Source organism: Narcine bancroftii, chromosome 7 (assembly GCF_036971445.1).
Source record: "Narcine bancroftii isolate sNarBan1 chromosome 7, sNarBan1.hap1, whole genome shotgun sequence".
Classification (NCBI taxonomy): domain Eukaryota; kingdom Metazoa; phylum Chordata; class Chondrichthyes; order Torpediniformes; family Narcinidae; genus Narcine; species Narcine bancroftii.
In genome coordinates this window covers 103,328,284-103,349,461 of record NC_091475.1, presented here as the reverse complement: position 1 = coordinate 103,349,461, position 21,178 = coordinate 103,328,284, and the positions used below count along the sequence as shown (strand labels likewise).

The window sequence follows — 21,178 nt, the reverse complement described above, 5'->3', positions numbered from 1 at the left end:
TGTTTATCCATGAATCTTAATGATCTTGTCACGAGAGGGAGCTCCGGTGCAATGATGACAAAGTAAAATAAGTTTTATAACTCTTGGAGTTATTAATTTTTGTGCTGGTATTTCTGCTTTTGGATATTATTTGAATAGCTGGAAACATTTCTATCTTAAAGGAACATCCATGGATTTGCCAATATCAAGATAGTTTTTAGCACCTGCAATTAAGATGTAGATATAACTTTGCATTCCAGTGAGTGTCCAATATTAGATAAACTTGCATATCGAATTGATATTGTTTGAGCAAGGGCAGTTAAAAAGCATGTATGTTTAAAGTTAATGATCTTTGGCATGTTCTTTTTACTTGAATGGGCAATCTTATTTTGTTTGTCTTGGTTTAATTGTTCTAAAGTACTGAGGACAGTGAGAAGGATTTTTTTTTTGCAAACAGTATTGTCAAGCATTACAGACAACAGTGTAATTTAGAGTGCAGGATTACTGTGATAAAGGAAAATCAATTAGCTCTTAGCAAGGGAAGCCTGAGCACCCTTGGGGTTCATTCAGGGGCCTGATGACGACAGGAAATAAACTGCCTTTTAACCTGTTGATGTGTACTTTGACTCTTCAGCCTTCCCCCTGATTGGAAAAGAGGGCATGGTGAGGGTGTGATGCATCTTTCAATATGTTGACTGCCTGGAAATGAGGCAAGTTTTGCTTGCTTTGAGCTGTTCACTATCTTTTATCCCTTGAGCACATTGCCTTCCATGGCATGCTGTAATGCATCTTGTAGATATGCATTCACTGGTGCTCCTGCAGAAGTTGTTCAGAAACCAGGGGAAGGAGCTGAACTTCTTTTGTCGTCTAAGAAAGTTGAGATATTGGTTCGCTTTCTTGATTATGTCCTTTCAAACTGCAGTGTAAATTAGGGTTAACCAAGCAATTTGCCCGATGAGCCCCCCACTCATGTGGCAGTTGGGGTCTGACCCAGTTATTGTGGTCCTAATCCAACCAGGTTTCTAACCAGCCTCAGAGTTAGTCAGTTAAGCATAACTAGCTCGCGTCCACCGGAGACTTGAACAGGAAAATGGCCAACCCGGTTATTCCTGTGATGTCAGGGCTTGTGTGTTGGCGTCACAGGGAAACCCCTGGCTGAAGTGCCTGGTGCGATCAGGGGGGAGAGAGAAAGGTCGCTGCCGTGGGGCCGTTGGGGGGTGGGGGAGGAAGGTCTCTGCTGGTGGGGGAGGGGAGAGAGTGGGGGGCCATGAACTGCTGCTGCAAATGCTATTCCAGTTTGCAGTGATGGGCTCAACGTTCACGGCAGCGGGACGTTGCGGGGAGGGGGTGGGGGGAGGGCGGGTGGTGACTGACTTGGGGGGGGGGTAGTGATTGATGATGAGTGGTGACTAATGGGGAGGGATAACTGATGGGGGTGGTGACTGACACCTGGTGGGTGTGGGGTCGGCGAGACTGACTACTGATAGTTCCCGTGAGTGCGTGACGCGTTACCTACTGCATCATCGTAGGGGCAGGATCCCCCTCAAATTGCCAAGTTGGTGATTTAATGGGTTGATTTCCTCCTGCAGTTTAAATGGTGCTTCCAGCATCTTTGCCCCAGTAATCGCACTTGGGTCCCAGGAGGGCTACCCAGGTGCTGGAGTTTAAAAGAGTCTATTGTTTCCTTGATGTGCTTGTTTCAGGTCAGTTCATTGGAGAGATTTATTCCGAAGAACTTAAAGCTGTCTGCTTTTCGACCAGTACCATTTGTGGTCAGTGTTGTGGACTGTGCCCCCTCTCCTAAAGTCAATCATTATCTCCTTTGTCTTACCGACAATGAGAGAGAAGTTGTTACCTATATTACTATTTAGTACTATTTAATGTTGCTACTGCAGTACTATTAAGTGAAAAATGTTTTTCCTTTTATGTCTGCAGAACATGAATATCAAAATATTGACTGATGATGTGGTAAGTTTTATGCATGTTACATCCTTGCTTATTGATAGGATTTTAGAGGGGTAGAATAACTATACAACTGTTCATTGTAAATACCTGATTGCCCAGTATGTAGGATAATATTGATATTACATCATCGACTTAAACTATAGTTGCTGTAGAACAAATTGTGCAAATGTTTCATTTCAAGTGTTCTTTTAAATATTGTAATTCTGTGTCTGCCTGTCCCGCATCGGACTTGTCAGCCACAAACGAGCCTGCAGCTGACGTGGACATTACCCCTCCATAAATCTTCGTCTGCGAAGCCAAGCCAAAGAAGAATTCCATGTCAAAATTTGAGCCTTTGCATTCTAGCTTTGAATGTTCATTAGATGCAATATTATCACTAATTTTCGAGACCTGTTGTCTTTTTTAAAAAAAAATGAACTAAGTTAAAATTAGTTGTCAGAGAACAGACGTGACATCAGATGCAACCCTAAGATTTTTTTTTATATGGGCAATGCTGAATTTTAACATCAGTAACTTAAAACTATGCTCCAGAAGGAAGATTTGCATGGAAAGGGGAGATGTAAATAAATTGTGCAAATTCAGAAAAATAAATATTCAGTAATAAATAATGAGAAAAGTAAGAGACCTGAAATGAGATTCTATTTGAGTCTTTTGTTTAGGATTCTGATGGTGGAGGGGTAGCAACTGTTCCTGAATCTGATGGTACAAGTCTTGTGGGTCTACAATCCTTTCACAAGGCACTTTCAGGTGGTCAATTGCCCCGCATGTAAAGGCAATATGTGGCTGTTTTGAGGCCACCTGAATGTGCAGGAGATGCTCTTGATGCGAGCTACGTAACCCTCCTCCGAGAGGGATAATCAGCTTGGTTCAGTGGCTCCCCCAGCCACCTGAATGCAGCTGACTGAAAGCAGATGTTAAAGGTTCAGGCTGCTGATCACAGCTGACACTGGGCAGGAGCCGGAGTGTGCTCAAAGCCACATCCTATGCAGATGTGTCCTTCAGATGGCTAGCATTGTGCTTTAAAGGGCCGCTTCTGCTTCAGCGTAGAATACACCTGTAAAAGCCTACAGTGAATCTAAACAGTCTGCTGGAGGAACACAGTAGGTCAAGCAGCATCAGTGGGAGAAATATTTCATAACATTGACTATTCTTTTTCTCACAATGCTGCTCAACCTGCTGAGTTCCTCCACAGATAGTGTTTACCTTCAGATTTCTGTATCTGCTGTCTCTTTCGTGTGTCCTTTCATAGTGGATTGATTCTAGATAATATGCATTGAAAATTACCATATACATTGAAGGACTCTGACTTCTTGTTAAAGTTGCACTTTTGTCAGGGTTTAAAAAAAAAGTACAGTAACAAACCAGTCTTTATTGTGTTACACCAGCAGGAATGAGGGTAGACAGAAGGCCCTTTCAGATGACTGGAACACCTCAGTGTAAAGCTGCATAATCTTCCCCCCCCACCTGCCCGTGGCTAAAGATTTACTCACCTGAATGCAGCAGAAGTGGCTCCGAGGCGCCAAGGCTAACCCTTCCCGTGGAGGGATAATTGGCTGAGCGCCGGTCTCTGCTGCAGCACCTAAATGTGTAGCTGCTGTAAGCGGTTGCCTTGGAGTGGGCTGGGGTTGGGCAGCCCAACTCCCCGCTGCCTGACAGCCCCCCGCCCTGCTGTAGGGGGGCGGTCGGTGCGGGTTGTCACAACCAAGTTGGCCGCTCCAGCATCAGGGTGCTCTCTGCAGCTCAAAATGTGACATAGCAATGGCAGTCTTCCAAACCTATAATTCCCCACGCAGGTGGAAGTGTTGTGGGATGGTGCTGCACTACCATTGTCCCCGCCTCCATCAGATCCAGAGGCACGATGAGGCAGGTGGACCAGGTAACGATGCAACAGTCTTTTTGGGCTGCTGCCTGAAAGTTAAGTCTGCAAGTTAAGATCCGTTCCTGCCGACGCCCTCAAGGCGGAGGTCCACCTGAAAGGGACTTCATTGAGTCATCTCACTAGTACTGTTTGAACCTCATTCAAATAATCCAGGGCAAGGGAGCAATATTTAAGGACTATTCTTGCATACAAATAAGATTACTATTTCTGTGAAAGTCTTGTTGAGGTGTTACAGTCAATATCTACACACTTCTATACACAGGAAAATGGTTGATGTCAATTGGCTATGTACATTTACATTTCATATTTAAAATAGATGAATTTAATATCGATATAATGAAAATGGTCTGAGAGGCCAGTTATAACACACAATGATTTTTTTGCTTAGTTTGTCTGAGCTAGATCTCTAATTAGCACATGCAAATAGCTGGTTTCACATCAATTTGAAGTTGGAGATTGACAATGGAGAATTAAGTTGGAGCTGGTGCATCAGTATCATTGAGTTCATTTGTTAGCTTTTGACATTTAAAATCACATCTGATAGGTTCTGCACTCATTCTAGCTAAATTTGAGCGGGAAGCTGTTTTATGAATGGGAGGCTGTTTGACAGATATTGGATCGAACAGCAAGGCGTTTAGTGTCTTTGTCTCAAAGATATTATGTAGTTTAGAGCCTTTTGGGGGGTGGTGGTGATTACCTTGGAACATCTTTGGCGCCCAATGGATCCTACGGAGGTGGGGTGACTGGTACCGTAGTGCCACCCTTCGTAACTATGTGGCAGAGCAATGGCCATCTTCCTTTCCCATAATTCCCCAGGCAGCTGAAACTGCTCTATGGTTCTCAGAACAGTTCCAGCTGCGTGGCGGATTACAGGTAGGAGAGATGGCCATTGTTTTGCCAAGTTTGGAGCCACAGAGAGCAGCCCCAAAGGTTGAAGTGGCCTGGTGTGGCTGTCCCAGCCTGCACTGGCTGACTCCCGCCGGCCCCAGCCTGCGCTGGCCGACCGCCCCCACCTGCGCTGGCCGACCTCCCCCGCCGGCCCCCGCCTGCGCTGGCCGACCTCCCCCGCCGGCCCCCGCCTGCGCTGGCCGACCTCCCCCGCCGGCCCCCGCCTGCGCTGGCCGACCTCCCCCGCCGGCCCCCGCCTGCGCTGGCCGACCTCCCCCGCCGGCCCCCGCCGGCCCCCGCCTGCGCTGGCCGACCTCCCCCGCCGGCCCCCGCCGGCCCCCGCCTGCGCTGGCCGACCTCCCCCGCCGGCCCCCGCCGGCCCCCGCCTGCGCTGGCCGACCTCCCCCGCCGGCCCCCGCCGGCCCCCGCCTGCGCTGGCCGGCCTCCCCCGCCGGCCCCCGCCTGCGCTGGCCGGCCTCCCCCGCCGGCCCCCGCCTGCGCTGGCCGGCCTCCCCCGCCGGCCCCCGCCTGCGCTGGCCGGCCTCCCCCGCCGGCCCCCGCCTGCGCTGGCCGGCCTCCCCCGCCGGCCCCCGCCTGCGCTGGCCGGCCTCCCCCGCCGGCCCCCGCCTGCGCTGGCCGGCCTCCCCCGCCGGCCCCCGCCTGCGCTGGCCGGCCTCCCCCGCCGGCCCCCGCCTGCGCTGGCCGGCCTCCCCCGCCGGCCCCCGCCTGCGCTGGCCGGCCTCCCCCGCCGGCCCCCGCCTGCGCTGGCCGGCCTCCCCCGCCGGCCCCCGCCTGCGCTGGCCGGCCTCCCCCGCCGGCCCCCGCCTGCGCTGGCCGGCCTCCCCCGCCGGCCCCCGCCTGCGCTGGCCGGCCTCCCCCGCCGGCCCCCGCCTGCGCTGGCCGGCCTCCCCCGCCGGCCCCCGCCTGCGCTGGCCGGCCTCCCCCGCCGGCCCCCGCCTGCGCTGGCCGGCCTCCCCCGCCGGCCCCCGCCTGCGCTGGCCGGCCTCCCCCGCCGGCCCCCGCCTGCGCTGGCCGGCCTCCCCCGCCGGCCCCCGCCTGCGCTGGCCGGCCTCCCCCGCCGGCCCCCGCCTGCGCTGGCCGGCCTCCCCCGCCGGCCCCCGCCTGCGCTGGCCGGCCTCCCCCGCCGGCCCCCGCCTGCGCTGGCCGGCCTCCCCCGCCGGCCCCCGCCTGCGCTGGCCGGCCTCCCCCGCCGGCCCCCGCCTGCGCTGGCCGGCCTCCCCCGCCGGCCCCCGCCTGCGCTGGCCGGCCTCCCCCGCCGGCCCCCGCCTGCGCTGGCCGGCCTCCCCCGCCGGCCCCCGCCTGCGCTGGCCGGCCTCCCCCGCCGGCCCCCGCCTGCGCTGGCCGGCCTCCCCCGCCGGCCCTCGCCGGCCCCCGCCTGCGCTGGCCGGCCTCCCCCGCCGGCCCCCGCCTGCGCTGGCCGGCCTCCCCCGCCTGCGCTGGCCGGCCTCCCCCGCCGGCCCCCGCCTGCGCTGGCCGGCCTCCCCCGCCGGCCCCCGCCTGCGCTGGCCGGCCTCCCCCGCCGGCCCCCGCCTGCGCTGGCCGGCCTCCCCCGCCGGCCCCCGCCTGCGCTGGCCGGCCTCCCCCGCCGGCCCCCGCCTGCGCTGGCCGGCCTCCCCCGCCGGCCCCCGCCTGCGCTGGCCGGCCTCCCCCGCCGGCCCCCGCCTGCGCTGGCCGGCCTCCCCCGCCGGCCCCCGCCTGCGCTGGCCGGCCTCCCCCGCCGGCCCCCGCCTGCGCTGGCCGGCCTCCCCCGCCGGCCCCCGCCGACATTTCCAACTGCCTTGCCGTCCCTGACGGAGGGAAAGGGGGCAATGGATCACGGGCTGACGGCATCATCAGCCCACCTCGAAGCGGGTGTTTAGAGTGGCTGTACGTTCAGATTGATTGGTGGGGGTCTCCGCTGTGCAGATTATCCCTTTCAGAGAGATTGGAATATGCAACTTGGAGACAGTCTCCGCACATTAAATAAAGTAGGTGATTATGCGTTTTAGCGGAGTTTCTCCGCCTTTATGTCTCAACTTTTGGACTATCTAAAATGGCCTTTTTCCCTCTCCCCCCTCTCTCTCTTTTTCCCCCCCCCCCACCACCCCTTTACTGGCAAAGTCTGTGTGATGGTTTCTTCATCATAATTCCCATAACTAGAAATTCTATAACTAATGTTTTACATTCTCAGTGGAATGTCAGTGTGTGTGGTCATCATGGAGGATTAGTTTCATGTTGGTAGTTATTGATAATATGAGTTTCTGTCTCAAGCTTTTTTTCTCAGGATGTCCTTTTTTTTTAAGCTTGGCAGTCATCTTGTACTCATTCTTATGTGCATACTTATCTGCAAAAATAACAATTGATCAAGAAGATATTTTCTGCTTTGCACACCTTTACGAGAAAAAAATTTGATTATTTATCAAAGCATCTTAATTATCAATATTTAGTCAACCTTCTCTGTTCTAAGCAGATTCATTACCACAACCCGATTGTTTCATGTTGATTGTTCATAACAGTTTCTCCTAAATTTCTGCAGTCTTTTTGACATGTTCATCTGCTTCCTCAGCTGATGGCCAGAATTGGCCACAGCATTCTCATGTTAAACAATTATGTATAAACTAGCTTGCATTTGTCAATATTCTTTTGTTTGTTAAGTCAAATGACCATTTTTTAAAAGCTTTCAATTGACAGTAAAATCCCTGGTATCTTGCATCCACAGGGATCGCAGATACCAGATATGCAAATTTTCCAGTTGCCTGAGACACACAATTCCAAATTAATACTCCTGCTTTGAGAACAAACAGTTTATCTTTGGCTTGGCTTCGCGGACGAAGATTTATGGAGGGGGTAAATGTCCACGTCAGCTGCAGGCTCATTTGTGGCTGACAAGTCCGATGCGGGACAGGCAGACACGGTTGCAGGGGAAAATTGGTTGGTTGGGGTTGGGTGTGTGGTAATTTGGGTTTAAAAAAACAGTATTTTGGTCTTTAATTATGTAAAGTTCACTTTAATCAGGTAATTTCCCTAAATGACAAAATTTAAATTTAAATTTGAATCCCAGTCACTGATACTGAGAAAGCATTGTGCAAAATGTGCCACCATCATAATTAACACCCCCCTCCCCCATGTTTACAGATAGAGCCAATAAAGATACCAATAAAGACTATTGCAAGCAGGGAATTGGAGACATTCTGGGAGAGTTGCCCCAGTGGCGAGTGGCATCGGCTGGCTCTTCCTCCTGGGTGCTGCTATTTTATTCATACACAACTTTATTGAAACTTTATTCAAACACCTGCTGCGATTGGGGCTTAACCGAAGCACTCCGCTTGCTGAAGGTTTGCTCCTGTCTTCACCAAGGGGTGTGTGTTGTTTTGGAGAACTTGTACAATTTTAAAATTAAAATTTTTATTTCTCTCTCACTCTTTCTCTTTTGCTTCTCTCTCTCTCTAGCTGTCTTTTTTCTTCCCCCTCGGGTTTTTGCTGGTTGCTTCAGTTGCCATTTGCTTGAATTTTGGATTCCAGGGATTTTACTGTACTTTCCCTTTATGGTTATGTGGAGGATTACAAAAGCTCCAAAAAATAAAAAAAAAAGAAGATAATAGGTTGAAGGTTTGGTAAAATGCCACAACAAACCTTCTCTCTGTTCTATGCTTCCTGTTACAGAATCATATTTGAGAATTCATGATACTGTTTCCTGCCAAATAGGTTGGGCTTTTATCTTTTTAGCACAACTGAAGTTCTGAGATTTTCTGTTATATCCTGCTTCTGATTTTTCTTTTTTTCCTTGAAGAAGGGCTTAGATCAAAATGTCAGCCATATATTTTTGTCAAAAAGATCCTCGATGCTGAATAAACCAGCTGAGTTCCTCCATCACTGGTATTTTTGCAACAATCACAGCGTCTGTAGCTGATCCTGTTTCAACTGAAGTTCATTAATATTGCATTGCCTCTAAATCCACATATTCTTCTATTTTGTTTGACCTTGTCTGTTAATTCATGAATAAAATTGGGCCAGTATAATTAAGGAAGAAACAGTGAGACATTGGATAGAAATTGTTTTCCATCCGACAGGCAAAGGGTGGATTCAGGAAGGGCAGGTTGTGTTTAAATGAAACTACAGAGTTCCTTGAGGATATGACAAGTGCAGTGGATAGAAGGGAACAGGTGGACATTGACTATTTAATTTCCAAATGGTGTTCAATAAGGTGTTGTCTGAAAGACCTCTGCAAGATTGGGATGTGTGGAGCTGTGTAGGGGTAATGCATTGAGCACGGTTAGAGGATAGTTAAACAATACAAGGTTTAAAAAGTTGGGGTAAATGGGTATTTCTCTGCTTGGCAATCACTCATGAGTGGGATTGGTCATTTGCCCACAACTGCTCACAGTAAACATGATGTGGAGGAGAGGACCAAAAGTGTATGCAAGTTTGCTGATAACATTAAATTGAGTGGAAAAGCAAATGTTTCAGACACTGAGTCTGCAGAGATGCAGATAGGTTAAATGAGAGGGAAAGGAATAATAAATGAAGTACGGTACAACTTTGGTAACTGCTAAAACATTCAGTGCTGGAAATAAGGATTATTTGAATGGTGAATGATTGTAGAATGCTATTGAGCATAGGGAGTGCTCATGCATGAATTTTGAAAGGTTGATTTGCAGGTGCCGCAGGTAATTAAGAAGGCCAAAGGATGTTGGTCTTCGATGCACCATCAATAATCACAGAAGAATGAAGCTGCAAAATTGATGGGCATTTATTAACTATAGATTTGAACTGCTGTCAACTTCATTGACTGATCAAGGCAGAGTGGAATGGGGTGCATGCAAAGGCCTGTGGGTAGGATTGGTCTCGAGAGGCATGTCCAGCAGGCAGCAGCCAATCATCGCACAACAATGGTTTGCCACAGTCTTCATTACTGAAAGTATTGAATTCAAAAGCAGAGAAGTGCTGTCGTGACTGTACAGAATGCTGCTGAAGCCAAACCTGGAGTACTGTTTGCAGTTTTGGTCGACCTATTTGAGATAGGACAAACTGATTTGGAAATAGTATAGATGAGGTTCACTGATTTAGATTTCAGATTTATTGTCAGAATACATACATACGACCTTGAGATTCTGGTTCTGTGGGTGAGGCAAAATCACCACTTATAGGTAGTGCATATTTAAAAAAAAAACTGTACACAGCGTATACATGTAAACAAATAAACTGAAGAAACTGTAAACTGATAACTGTGGTGATCCTTGGTATTGCATGCTTGTATATAGAATGTAGTTGCTTGTAGCTGCTCGCTGACGAGGAGGACCAGTGCTAAAGGCTGACTAGGGGAAAGAAGCCCTCTTGCTTCGATTTGTATTCCTGTCCCTGCTCTCAGCTTAGATTGGGACTAGCCTCGCAGATGGCTAACATTGCCATATTTTTGCTAACAAAAGCCTTTTTTACTTGTGTAACTCCTGTCTCGAGAGTTATTGACTGTAGTTCAATTTTATTAGCAACGTTCGTTTGAGATGACTTCAAAAGTAGTGCCTGATCAGAAAACCGAGTCGGGGGGTGAAGACAGTGGAGCATGGGCTTGCAGACCGAGGCTCAACAACAACCTCCGCTCCCTCCTCTGGGGGCTGCAGCACCAGCGTATGTTCAAGCTCCACAGCCTGTGCAGTCTCCCACTCCGTCAGATCAGATATCTGTGCCTAGACCTCGACCTCTGGTAAGAATAGAGCAAATTATGAAACCCGATGGGCTTAAGCTAGACCCACAAGCCCCAGAGGCTGCGACTCGCTTTGAGCATTGGTTGTGGTGCCTGGAAGCATTTTTAAATGTGGTTGGGACAGTGGATGACGAGCAAAAGCTACTCCTACTTCTGTCTTGGATAGACACCAAGGGCTTCGTACTGTTAAGGGACAAAGAGACTTATTCAGCTGCTGTCACTGCTCTGAGAGAAAAATATGTGGGCCAGTGGAATGAAGTGCATGCCATACACTTGCTGGCTACATGAAAGCAGCAGCCAGGGGAGTCCATCAGTGGCTTAATCGTGGCCCTTCATGTCCTGAGGAGAGCATGTTTAAGGAGTGTGGAGTCTGCAGAAGAATTGGTTAATGTACTAGTCCTGGATTCATTGGTCTCTGGAGTGAAATCAAACTATGTGACACAGCGATTGCTTCAGACAGGTGAGCTGGATTTAAATCGAGCTATAAGAATTGCCGAGTCTCGAGATCTACTCATCTGAACCGGCTGCTGAATTATGGCTGCATGCCCCTACTCTACTTGATACTCTGCAGAACTGCCTGAATGGTCGGACTCTAGACTCGGCCATTGACCCTGTTGTGCTTACTCCATGAAATCAGCTAAAATGTTACTTCTGTGGACAAATTAAGCACCCGAGATCCTGATGCCCTGCTAGAGAAGCTGTGTGTTAAATGCGGCAAGAGGAGTCACACACAAGTTAAAGGAGCAGAAGTAGGCCATTAGGTCCATTGAGTCTGTTCCGTGACACTACAGTAAGTTTAATTATGCTTGGACCTAGTTCCAATTTCCAGCCTTTTCCCCATATCCAATGAGATACTTATCCATTTCCTGTTTAGATACTCCCAGTGATCTGGCCTCCACTGCTTTGTGTGGTAGTGAGTTCCACAGGTCCACGACCCTCTGATTAAATAAGTTCTTCCTCCTTTATGTTCTAATTAGACAACTTCTAATTTTACGACTCTGACCCCATTATAGAAAGGTCTGCAGAGGGCTTTCTAAAAGGACTGCCAAAACTGTTGTTATCTCTGGAGAAGAGCGGGAAAATCCACCAATGCCTTCTGCCTGCTTATTTCACAATCTCCCGCCAGCTCACAATGCTTCAAGCGAATCTAGTTGGACAACGCCCTCTGGAGACGAACATCATGAAGAACAGGATGATGCAACTCTAAATCAGTCAAATTGCCATGATTTAACCCGTTCCATGCTGAATATAGAAGTAAATGGATGCCCCACAAACTACTTGTTCAACAGCGGAAGCACCGAGCATTTTATCCACCCTTGTGTGGCTGCCCTCTGCACTCTTGAAGTGTGAAACACTGACCGTAAAATTCGCCTAGCCTCTACCTCCCACACTGCAGAGGTACATGGCTACTGTCTTGTCGACCTGTCAATTAAGGGTACTGAATATAACGATTTCTGATTGCTCATCTTACCAAATCTCTGTGCCCCTGTGCTCTTAGGGGTGGATTTCCAATGTCAGCACGAAAGTGTAACCCAAGCTTATAATGGACCTCCTCTGGTAGTCGTTTAACCCTCCTGCAACCTCTTGACGCTGAGAATGTCCCCGTCGTGACTATTCACCAATCTCACACCCAACTGCAAACCCATAGCAACCAAGAGCTGGTGCTACTCTACTGCGAACAGGTCATTCATCAAATCAAGTACAACAACTACTGCAGGAAGGCATTATCAAACCCAGCAGCAGCCCCTGGCGTGCTCAAGTCATAATAAAACAAAGAACAAAGAATCGATGGTTGTTGATTCCAGCCAAACTATAAACAAATTCACTCAATTGGATGCTTGTCTCTTACCAAGAATAAATGACAAGGTGAACAAAATAACTCAATACAAGGTTTTCTCCACAAAAGACCAGAAATCTGCCTATCACTAGTTGCCCATTCATGAAAGTGACTGTATTTGTATGGCTTTCAAAGCTGATGGGAGGCTCCATGTCTCTTTTGGGGTTACTAACGGAGTCTCTGTATTCCAGAGAAAAATGGACCACATGATGGATGACAATAACCGAATTGCCTCCTATCTCTACTTAGATAACGTCACAATGTGCAGTCACAAATTATAGAACCATGACACTAATCTCAAAATTTCTGAAAGTTGCCCAGAACCTAAACCTCAAAAACAATGAACAAAAGTGCATTTTCTGTGCAACTAAATTGTCTGTCCTGGGCTATGTGGTCCAAACTGATGAGATCAGCCTAGATCCTGACTGGATGTGTCCTCTCATGGAATTACCAGTCCCTGCAACTCATGAAGCCCTTAAAAAATGTCTAGGATTTTTCTCTTATGCCCAGTGGGTACCTCGCTGCACCGACAAAGCCCAACCTCTTATCAAAACATTTTCTTTCCCCCCTCAGAACAAGCTCTTGTTGCTTTCACTAATATCAAGCAAGACATCATTGCCAGAGCATCCAATCATGCTATTGATGAAGTGGAAAGCGGCGCCTCAGATTTTGCCCTGGCCGTGACCTTAAATCAAGCAGGGCTTTATGCTCAGGGGTGTTGGTGTTCCCATACCAGACCGTGACGCAGCTGGTCAGCACACTTCCCAACACACCTCTGTAGATATTTACCATGGTTTCTGGTGTCATACCAAATCTCTGCAAGCTCCTGAGGAAGTAAAGAGACTGATGTGCTTTCTTCACAATTTCAGAGATTAGTGGAGCCCATGAGAAAAGATCAAGTCGCCTGTGACGATACTTGGAAATCAGAAGAAAGTAAGGGAATCTTCTAGAAATGTATAAAATTATGAAAGAGAAAGTCTAGTCTTTCTTCTGTTGGGAGGGATGAGAACTAGGGACCTAGCTCCAAAATTCAGGGAAGTAGATTTAGGATCTGAAATGAGAAGGAGCTGTTTCTTCCAGAGGATAGTGAATATGTGGAATTCTCTGCCCAAGAAAGCAATAAAGGTGGCCTTTCTGAAAATATTAGAGGCATGCAAAGTTGGGGAATGAGGGGGTTATGGGGAAAAGGCTGGTTCGTGGATCTGAGTCTGGATCAGCTGTAATATTGTTGAAAGGCAAATAAAGCTCAATGGGCTGCACCTCTGACTCTGGTTCCTATTTCACGTTCTTATCACTTTGCAACTTTTCACTCCAAACACTGAAATTATTTTAACCCTGGAGTGATGTTGGTGAATTGTTCTTGGGGCACAAAAAGCCATGGCACCTTAATTTCTGAGCAGTGAGCAAAGTGATGTTGCATGAATGACTTTATTTGCTGTAATGTATGTAGAAGCCATAGTTTCCACAAGATTTCCATTGGCACAATTTTGTGGAACTTCACATGTTTGGGTCATGTTCAATGTGTGTCAACACGAGGAGTCGCGTGATGGAGTAGTGGCCGGTCGGTTGAACCAGCCCTCTCCAGAAAAAAAGAAAAAAGTTTGGAAAAGACAGAGCTCAGTGAATACAAAACTCAAGAAATAGAAGATAAGAACAAGAAGATCGCACCCAAGAAAGAAAAAGTAAGAACAACGGGGGAAAAAAAGAAAGATCACCGAACCTGCACACAGGAGCAGGGAGCTATGGTGGTGAAGAGCAGCCGATCTCCGAAGTTGGTGAGTGCCCTGCGAAGTTGCGACCTCCCGACCGGTGGACTCCAAAAATGGCTCTCTGAGCCAAACAAGAGTGTGCAGTGTGCAATCCAAAGAAAAAATAGTGAACACCAACGGGAGGGGGGCTCAGCCGAGGAGTGGGCAGTTATAATTCGACCAGCTGAGGGACGCCTGGCATCAGGGCGCTCAGCTGGAGGATAAAAATAATGGCGAGGAAAGGAGCGAGGAGCTGAATGAAGGAGAACGACACCAGGGTGACCGACAACAAGAGAATCAACAGCAGGAGGCCTGACAGACAGACAGCCCGCGAAAGGCGGACCAACAGCAAGAGGCCAGCAAGAGAAGACCCGACAAAGACATAGAAGTAATTCATCAGAAAAAGTAGAAGAGACACAGATACAAAGAAGAAGACACAAACACAGTACAGATATAGAAGAAGAAGATGACCAAGATCTTCACAGGGAAATAGAAGGTAAAACAGATGGACAAAATATAGATAAAGCCTTTTTTTGAAGAACAAATGAGATCATTAAAACAATGGTTATCATTAGAATTTAGTGCAATTAAAATGAAAAGAGCAGAAGATAAAATGCAAAGTTTAGAACTGGTTATGACAGAAATAGGGAAAAGAGTAGAAAATGTTGAGGAATGGGAAACTGCTATAGAATTGGGAGTAAATGATTTAAGAGAAGAACGTGGAAGAAAGTGACAAAACAATTAAAGAGACATAAGAAAATTGATATGTTGGGAAACTACAGTAGGTGAAACAACTTAAAAATAGTGGCCCTGAAGGATGATGATGAAGAAGGCACAGACATGAAAGAATTTACAAAAGGATGGATCCTGAAGGTTTTGGGAACGACAAAATTGCATGAAAAAATGGAAATGGAAAGGGCACACAGAGCACAAGTACCGAAACTGCAGACACATCAAAAACCAAGATCCATTTTAGTAAAATTTTTAAGATGTACAACAAGAGAAAATATACATTGAAAATATACTTTCCACAAAAAGTTAGAGAAGATAATAAGCCATTGATATAAGGGACAAAACATTTTTTTTTTACCCAGACATAAGTTTTGAACTCTTAAAGAAGAGGAAGAAATTTAATACAGCGAAAACAATTTTATGGCAAAGCGGTTATAAATTCATGTTAAGACATCCAGCCATACTTAGTATTTACAGCTGGGAAGCAAAACAGGCTGTTCTCAGATCCATAGAAAGCACAAGAATTCGCAGAACGTTTGCAGGATAGATGAAGAGATGTAACAACAAAGAAGACTGGCGATAAAGTATATATAAAGATGTAATAATATAAAGTAAAAATAATGTTTATGTAAAGAACTAAAGATGGAAAAGTGAAGGGAAGGAAGGAAGAAGTGGGGGAAGAGAGCTTTGTTATATGTATATTTTTTTTAAAAAAAAAGCGTTTTGGGGGCTGGGGGGAGAGAATAACCATTACTGCAAAATCAGTTGACGCTTGCGAGCAAGATCACAAACCAAATGGAAAGGGGAGTTGTGGTTGCCCGGCAAGTGATAAGGGGAAACTTGGTGGGGGGGTGCATTTGGGGTTAAGGTGTTATTGGGTGTGGGAATTGTTGGAGTATTTTATGTTTTAAATGTGTTGTTATACATTGGGTTTAAAAAGGGAAAACTAAATGATAAAGGGGGATGGAGGTGGCAAGGAGGCAGAAAAAAGGTGTAAACAAGATATAAGATGGCCACGTTGAACTATTTGACTATAAACATTAATGGAATACATATCCAAATTAAAAGGAAGAGGCTACTAAATTTACTGAAAAAAAAAATAGATCAAGGATTTATGCAGGAAATACATCTAACTGAAGTGGAACATAACAAATTGAAGAGAGACTGGGTAGGACACGTTGCGGCAACATCATATAATTCGAAAGCTAGAGGTTAGTCAACAAAATGTACCAATCAAGATAGAGGAGGAAATAATAGATCCACCAGGGAGGTATGTAATGATAAAGTGTCAGATATACTCAGAATTTTGGAATTTATTGAATATATATGCACCTAAATGATGAGGATCAAAATTTATGCAGGATATTTTTTTGAAGATTGCAAACACACAAGGAAATGTATTGATAAGGGATTTTAACCTTAATTTGGATCCATTGTTGGATAAAACTGGACAAAAGACGAGCAAAAAGAATAAAGTAGCCAAATTTATGGTTCAGTCAATGCAGGAAATGAAACTTATGGATATATGGAGGAGGCAGCACCCAAAAGAGAAGGAATATTTGAATTATTCGAGTAGGCATAAAATATACTCAAGGATTGATATGTTTTTGTTGTCTGCCCATATTCAAGGGAGAGTTAGGAAAACTGAGTATAAAGCTAGACTACTTTCAGATCATTCACCCCTGCTATTAGCAATAGAACTGGAGGACATCCCACCAAGAACATATCTTTGGCTTGGCTTCGCGGACGAAGATTTATGGAGGGGTATGTCCATGTCTGCTGCAGGCTCGTGGTGACTGACAAGTCCGAGGCGGGTCAGGCAGGCACGGTTGCAGCGGTTGCAAGGGAAAATTGGTTTTTTGGTTACCAAGAACATATAGATGGAGGTGAAACTCCATGCTACTGAAAAGACAGGAATTTAGAGAGTTTATTGAACACCAAATTAAAACATATTTTGAAATAAACACAGTATCGGTGAAAAATAAATTTATATTATGGGACACAATAAAAGCTTTCATTAGAGGGCAGATAATAAGTTATGTAAGTAAGATGAAAAAGGATTACAATCGGGAAATAGAACAGTTGGAAAGGGAGATCGCAAATATAGAAAAGGAACTAGTGAAAAGGGATGATATAAAGAAAGAAAATTGGTGGACAAAAAAAAATGAAACATTACAAATGTACAAGGTGGAGAAGAACATAATGAAAACAAAGCAATAGTATTACGAATTGGGAGAAAAAACACAAAATATTGGCCTGGCAACTTAAAACAGAACAAGCTAAAACAATTGTATTGGCAGCAAGGAAAAAGGTCAAACAAATCACATATAACCCAACAGAGATTAATGAAAACTTAAAGGAATTTTATGAACAATTATACCAAACTGAGAATGAAGGGAAAGATGATAAAATAGAAGAGTTTTTAGCTAAAATTGAACTGCCAAAATTGCAAGAAAAGGAAGAAAACAAACTGATAAAACCATTTGAAATAGAGGAAGTACAGGATATATTAAAAAAGCTGCCGAACAATAAAACACCAGCAGAGGATGGATTTCCAACAGAATTTTATAAAACCTTTAAAAAGTTATTAATTCCTCCTCTCCTGGAAGTAATGAATCAGGTAGAGGAAACACAAAACTTGCCAGACTCCTGTAAGAGAGCAATAATTACAGAAATACCAAAGACTGGGAAGGATCCATTAACACCAGCATCATATAGACAAATATCTCTACTTAATTCAGATTATAAGATAATAGCAAAATTATTAGCAAACAGATTGACCAAAAATAGTAAAACAAGATCAAACTGGATTTATTAAAAAAGATGAACAGCGGAAAATGTCTGTAAACTTATTAATCTAATTCATGCAGCTCAGTATATCTAACAGAACCAGAGATATCAATAAAATAATTATATAAGAAATTGAAGGAATATGGAGAAATAATGGGGTACAAGGTCAACGCAAATAAAAGTGAAGTGATGCCAATGAGTAATGCGGATTATACAGAACTTAAAAAAGAATCACCATTTAAATGGCAAGCACAAGCCATTCGATACCTAGGTATTATGTTAGTCAATAACTTAAGCCACTTGTACAAACTAAATTATCAGCCATTAATAAAGAAATTACAGGAAGACTTAGAACATTGGAAAGAATTACTGCTAATGCTGATAGGGAGGATAAACTGCATTAAAATGAATGTGTTTCCAAGGATACAATACTTATTTCAAACATTACCAAATGTTCAAATGTTGAATTAAATTCAATTGAAGGAAATTCTTGTGGAAAGGGGGGAAACTGAGGGTAGCGCTAGATGAATTAACAGAGAGGTATAACCAAGGTGGTTTGCAGCTATAAAACTTCAGAAATTATAATAGAGCTGCACAATTAAGGTATTTATCAGATTTTTTACCAGATGAGAGAAAAACCAGACTGGACTAAGATAGAAGTAGAAAAAATAGGGGAGAAGGTACCGGAACATATACTTTATAAGTGGGATGAAGAGCTGGTGCAATATAAAAGATCACTAGTATTGCATCATTTACTTAACATATGGAAGAAGATCCACATAGAAAGGAAAAAAATGAATTACCAAATGCCAAAATTGTTATTGATGCAAAATCCATGAATCCCTTTTACAATAGATAACCTTTGCTTTAGAGAATGGGAGAGAAAAGGAATCAAAAGAATAGAACATTGTTTTTTGGGAAATAATTTTTTAACATTTGAAAAGTTGAAGGACAAATATGGAATAACTCACGGAACAATGTTTGCATATCATCAACAGAAAGCTTATTTAAAGGATAAATTGGGAAACAGATTGAGATTACCAGAAGGAAGCACCTTTGTGATATGTGATTACAGACACAATGATAATTAAAAGATTTATAACATGTACATCAAGGTGCAAGAGAAGGAAAATGATGAAATAAGCTATAAGCCCAAACAAAAGTGGGAAAAGGATTTAAACATAAAGATAAAGAATGAAGCATGGGAAAAGTTATGTTTTGGAACTATGAAGTATACAATAAACACAAGGTTTCACAGGTTATATATCACTCCTCAACAATTAAAAGAATGGGATGTAACATTATCAGATAGGTGTTTTCGCTGTAAGAACGAAATGGGAACAACAATACATGCAATTTGGGCATGTACAAAAGTGAATACGTTTTGGGAAGAACTAAATCAGATATTAAATAAAATCACAAAACATAGTACACCAAAAAATCCAGAGATCTTTCTTTTAAGTAACATAAGAAGTAAAGAATTTGGCCTCAAATTGGATAAAGTGCAAAAAAGATTCATTATGATAGCCTTATCAGTAGCAAAAAAATATATAATATCATCTTGGAAAATGGAAGAGAACCTGAGAATACAGCAATGGTACATGGAAATGAATAAATGTATTCCACTGAAAAAAAAATAACATAATTTAAAAAATAAAGTCACATTGAACAAATTTGGGAACCATACATGGAACATAACAGAGAGAGCTTTCCTTGGACCTCCATCCCCTAAAATGATAAGAAGACAAAACTATTTTATTTAGTGTGTAAAAGTAGATGACACATTTTTCTTGTTTGTTTTTCCTTTGTGTGAAGACATTGTTTTATGGTTTTATTGTATTTTATATGTTGAATATTTATTGGTTTTCGAGGGGCTGGGAAAGGGGGGGAGGGAGGGAAGGGGTGGGGGAGAAAAGGGGGAAAATGCCACTGTATATATTTAATGAGAAATGTTTGTACATATTTTGGTTGATATGGTTCACAGTGTGAAAAATTTAAAAAAAAACCACGTGTCAGCACAAGTGGTGAATGGGTGGACAGTGTTTTACATTTTTGCAGCCTAAAATTGTCCCTGTTTTTCTTTGCACCATCTGGCAATTTCAGATATATAGGCCAAGTCCTCTTGTTTTTTTCTGCTTGGTGTCCCAAACTCCTGACCAGCTCAGTGATCTTTCTTTCCCTGGGATTTTTTGTTTTCTTTAAAAGAAAAACTTCTGTAGAGCAGCAGCTGACTCGGTTATTTTCGAAAATACAATTGCAGTGCTTTCATAGAAAGGTTATCCTACCTCAGGTTCCATTCATGATTATGTGCACAAAAATTATGCATTTTTTTTTTCCTTTATTGGCCCTGCTGAAAGTCCTTTTTCATGTGAAGGGATGATGTGGAGAAAGATTTGTCATAATTCCCAGTCTGAGTGATCCCATTTCATTGGCTGAATTCTCTGACCGTGGATGTTTGGAGCTTTAGAACATAAACAAATTAACATTTTATCCAAGTTGGCTGTTGACTCCTTCTAATAAGGAATGTCCTTTATTCTTGAAATGGGAAAGAAAAAGTACAATGGAGGCCCAACAACAATCCAATGATTAGGTGACATGCTGGCAGTCTTTGATTTATTGTGCCTTTTGAAATAAAAGACAACTTTGTGCTAGATGGGACTTTTCAATGTTACGAGCCCAGAGGACTCTAAAACCCAGCAACAATAGATATATACCAAGACAAGTGGTTACTTAATCAAAAGTTGCTTTTAATTATCTGTAAACATGAAAACAGGATCAAACTTTAACTTATGATTATTATTGTTGTTATTAACTTAACCTAACCCCCTTCTAATTCTAAGTCCACGTGTATGTAATGTGTATAAGTTCAGAAAAGTTCTTTGGTTCACAGTCCAATCTCACTTATCTTACCTCCAAGTTCACCGGTATCAGGCAATTCTGATACTGTGCATAGAATTTAACATTTCTGAATCTTCACCTGGCTCAGTAAGGTTCTTGTCGGTTTTCAGAGAGAGATTTGTTGTTCCTGGACACAAACTGATTTCCTCTGATCAGTAACTTCAGTGTCTTGTGGAAGAAACTTGGCTTATCAGGGTTTTCCAGATGACACTCTTTCTTTCAGGTCACCACAGAGTTCCTTATTTTGTTTCAAGTGAAACATTAGGCAGCCAGTCCTCTCCTCCTGCATGAACCACAAGGGGTTTGACCAGGCTGAACTAAGCACTCACGACCCGTCTTCAAATTGGGGTTTTTCCACAAGCTTTCCAGCTTGTTCTGTTCCAGTCCCAGCTGTTGACAGTGGAACTGCAGAACTGAATTCTCTCTCTTTTGCTCTCTCTCTTTTTCCTTTTTTCCTCCCTCTGCTTGCAAAACCACACGGCCCTCTGAGGACAGCAAGCAGCACTCGGACTGACTATGGCTCAGAATTCTTTCATCTGTTGCTTTTCAAAGCAACAGTCCATTGGTGAAGTCCCTTGGGCACTCTCCAAAGCTTTTGCAAAGGTATTCAGAGCCAGCCTGTCTAGCTTGAGCAGAGCTGCAGTATTTTAAATGAGATCTGTTTTGAAATGGTTGTATGCGACCTACACTTTAAAAAAAAAACAATTTATCTCCCTAAATCATACAATATAAAACACAACATTCCCTGTTACACCAATGGG

General features: G+C 44.5%; 1 protein-coding gene across 5 annotated transcripts in view; it reads left to right on the top strand.

Moving 5' to 3' along the window:
• Positions 1-21,178, top strand: part of LOC138739144 (protein diaphanous homolog 3-like) — a 481,652-nt gene that overhangs the window by 25,032 nt on the left and 435,442 nt on the right. For 4 of the 5 annotated variants that reach the window (XM_069890654.1, XM_069890657.1, XM_069890656.1 and 1 more), the window contains exon 2: positions 1,915-1,947. The exons of the other annotated variant lie outside the window; for it this stretch is intronic. In XM_069890654.1, coding sequence (XP_069746755.1) covers positions 1,915-1,947 — 33 coding nt within the window. The remainder of the gene's footprint in view (positions 1-1,914; positions 1,948-21,178) is intronic. 5 annotated transcript variants of the gene reach the window in all.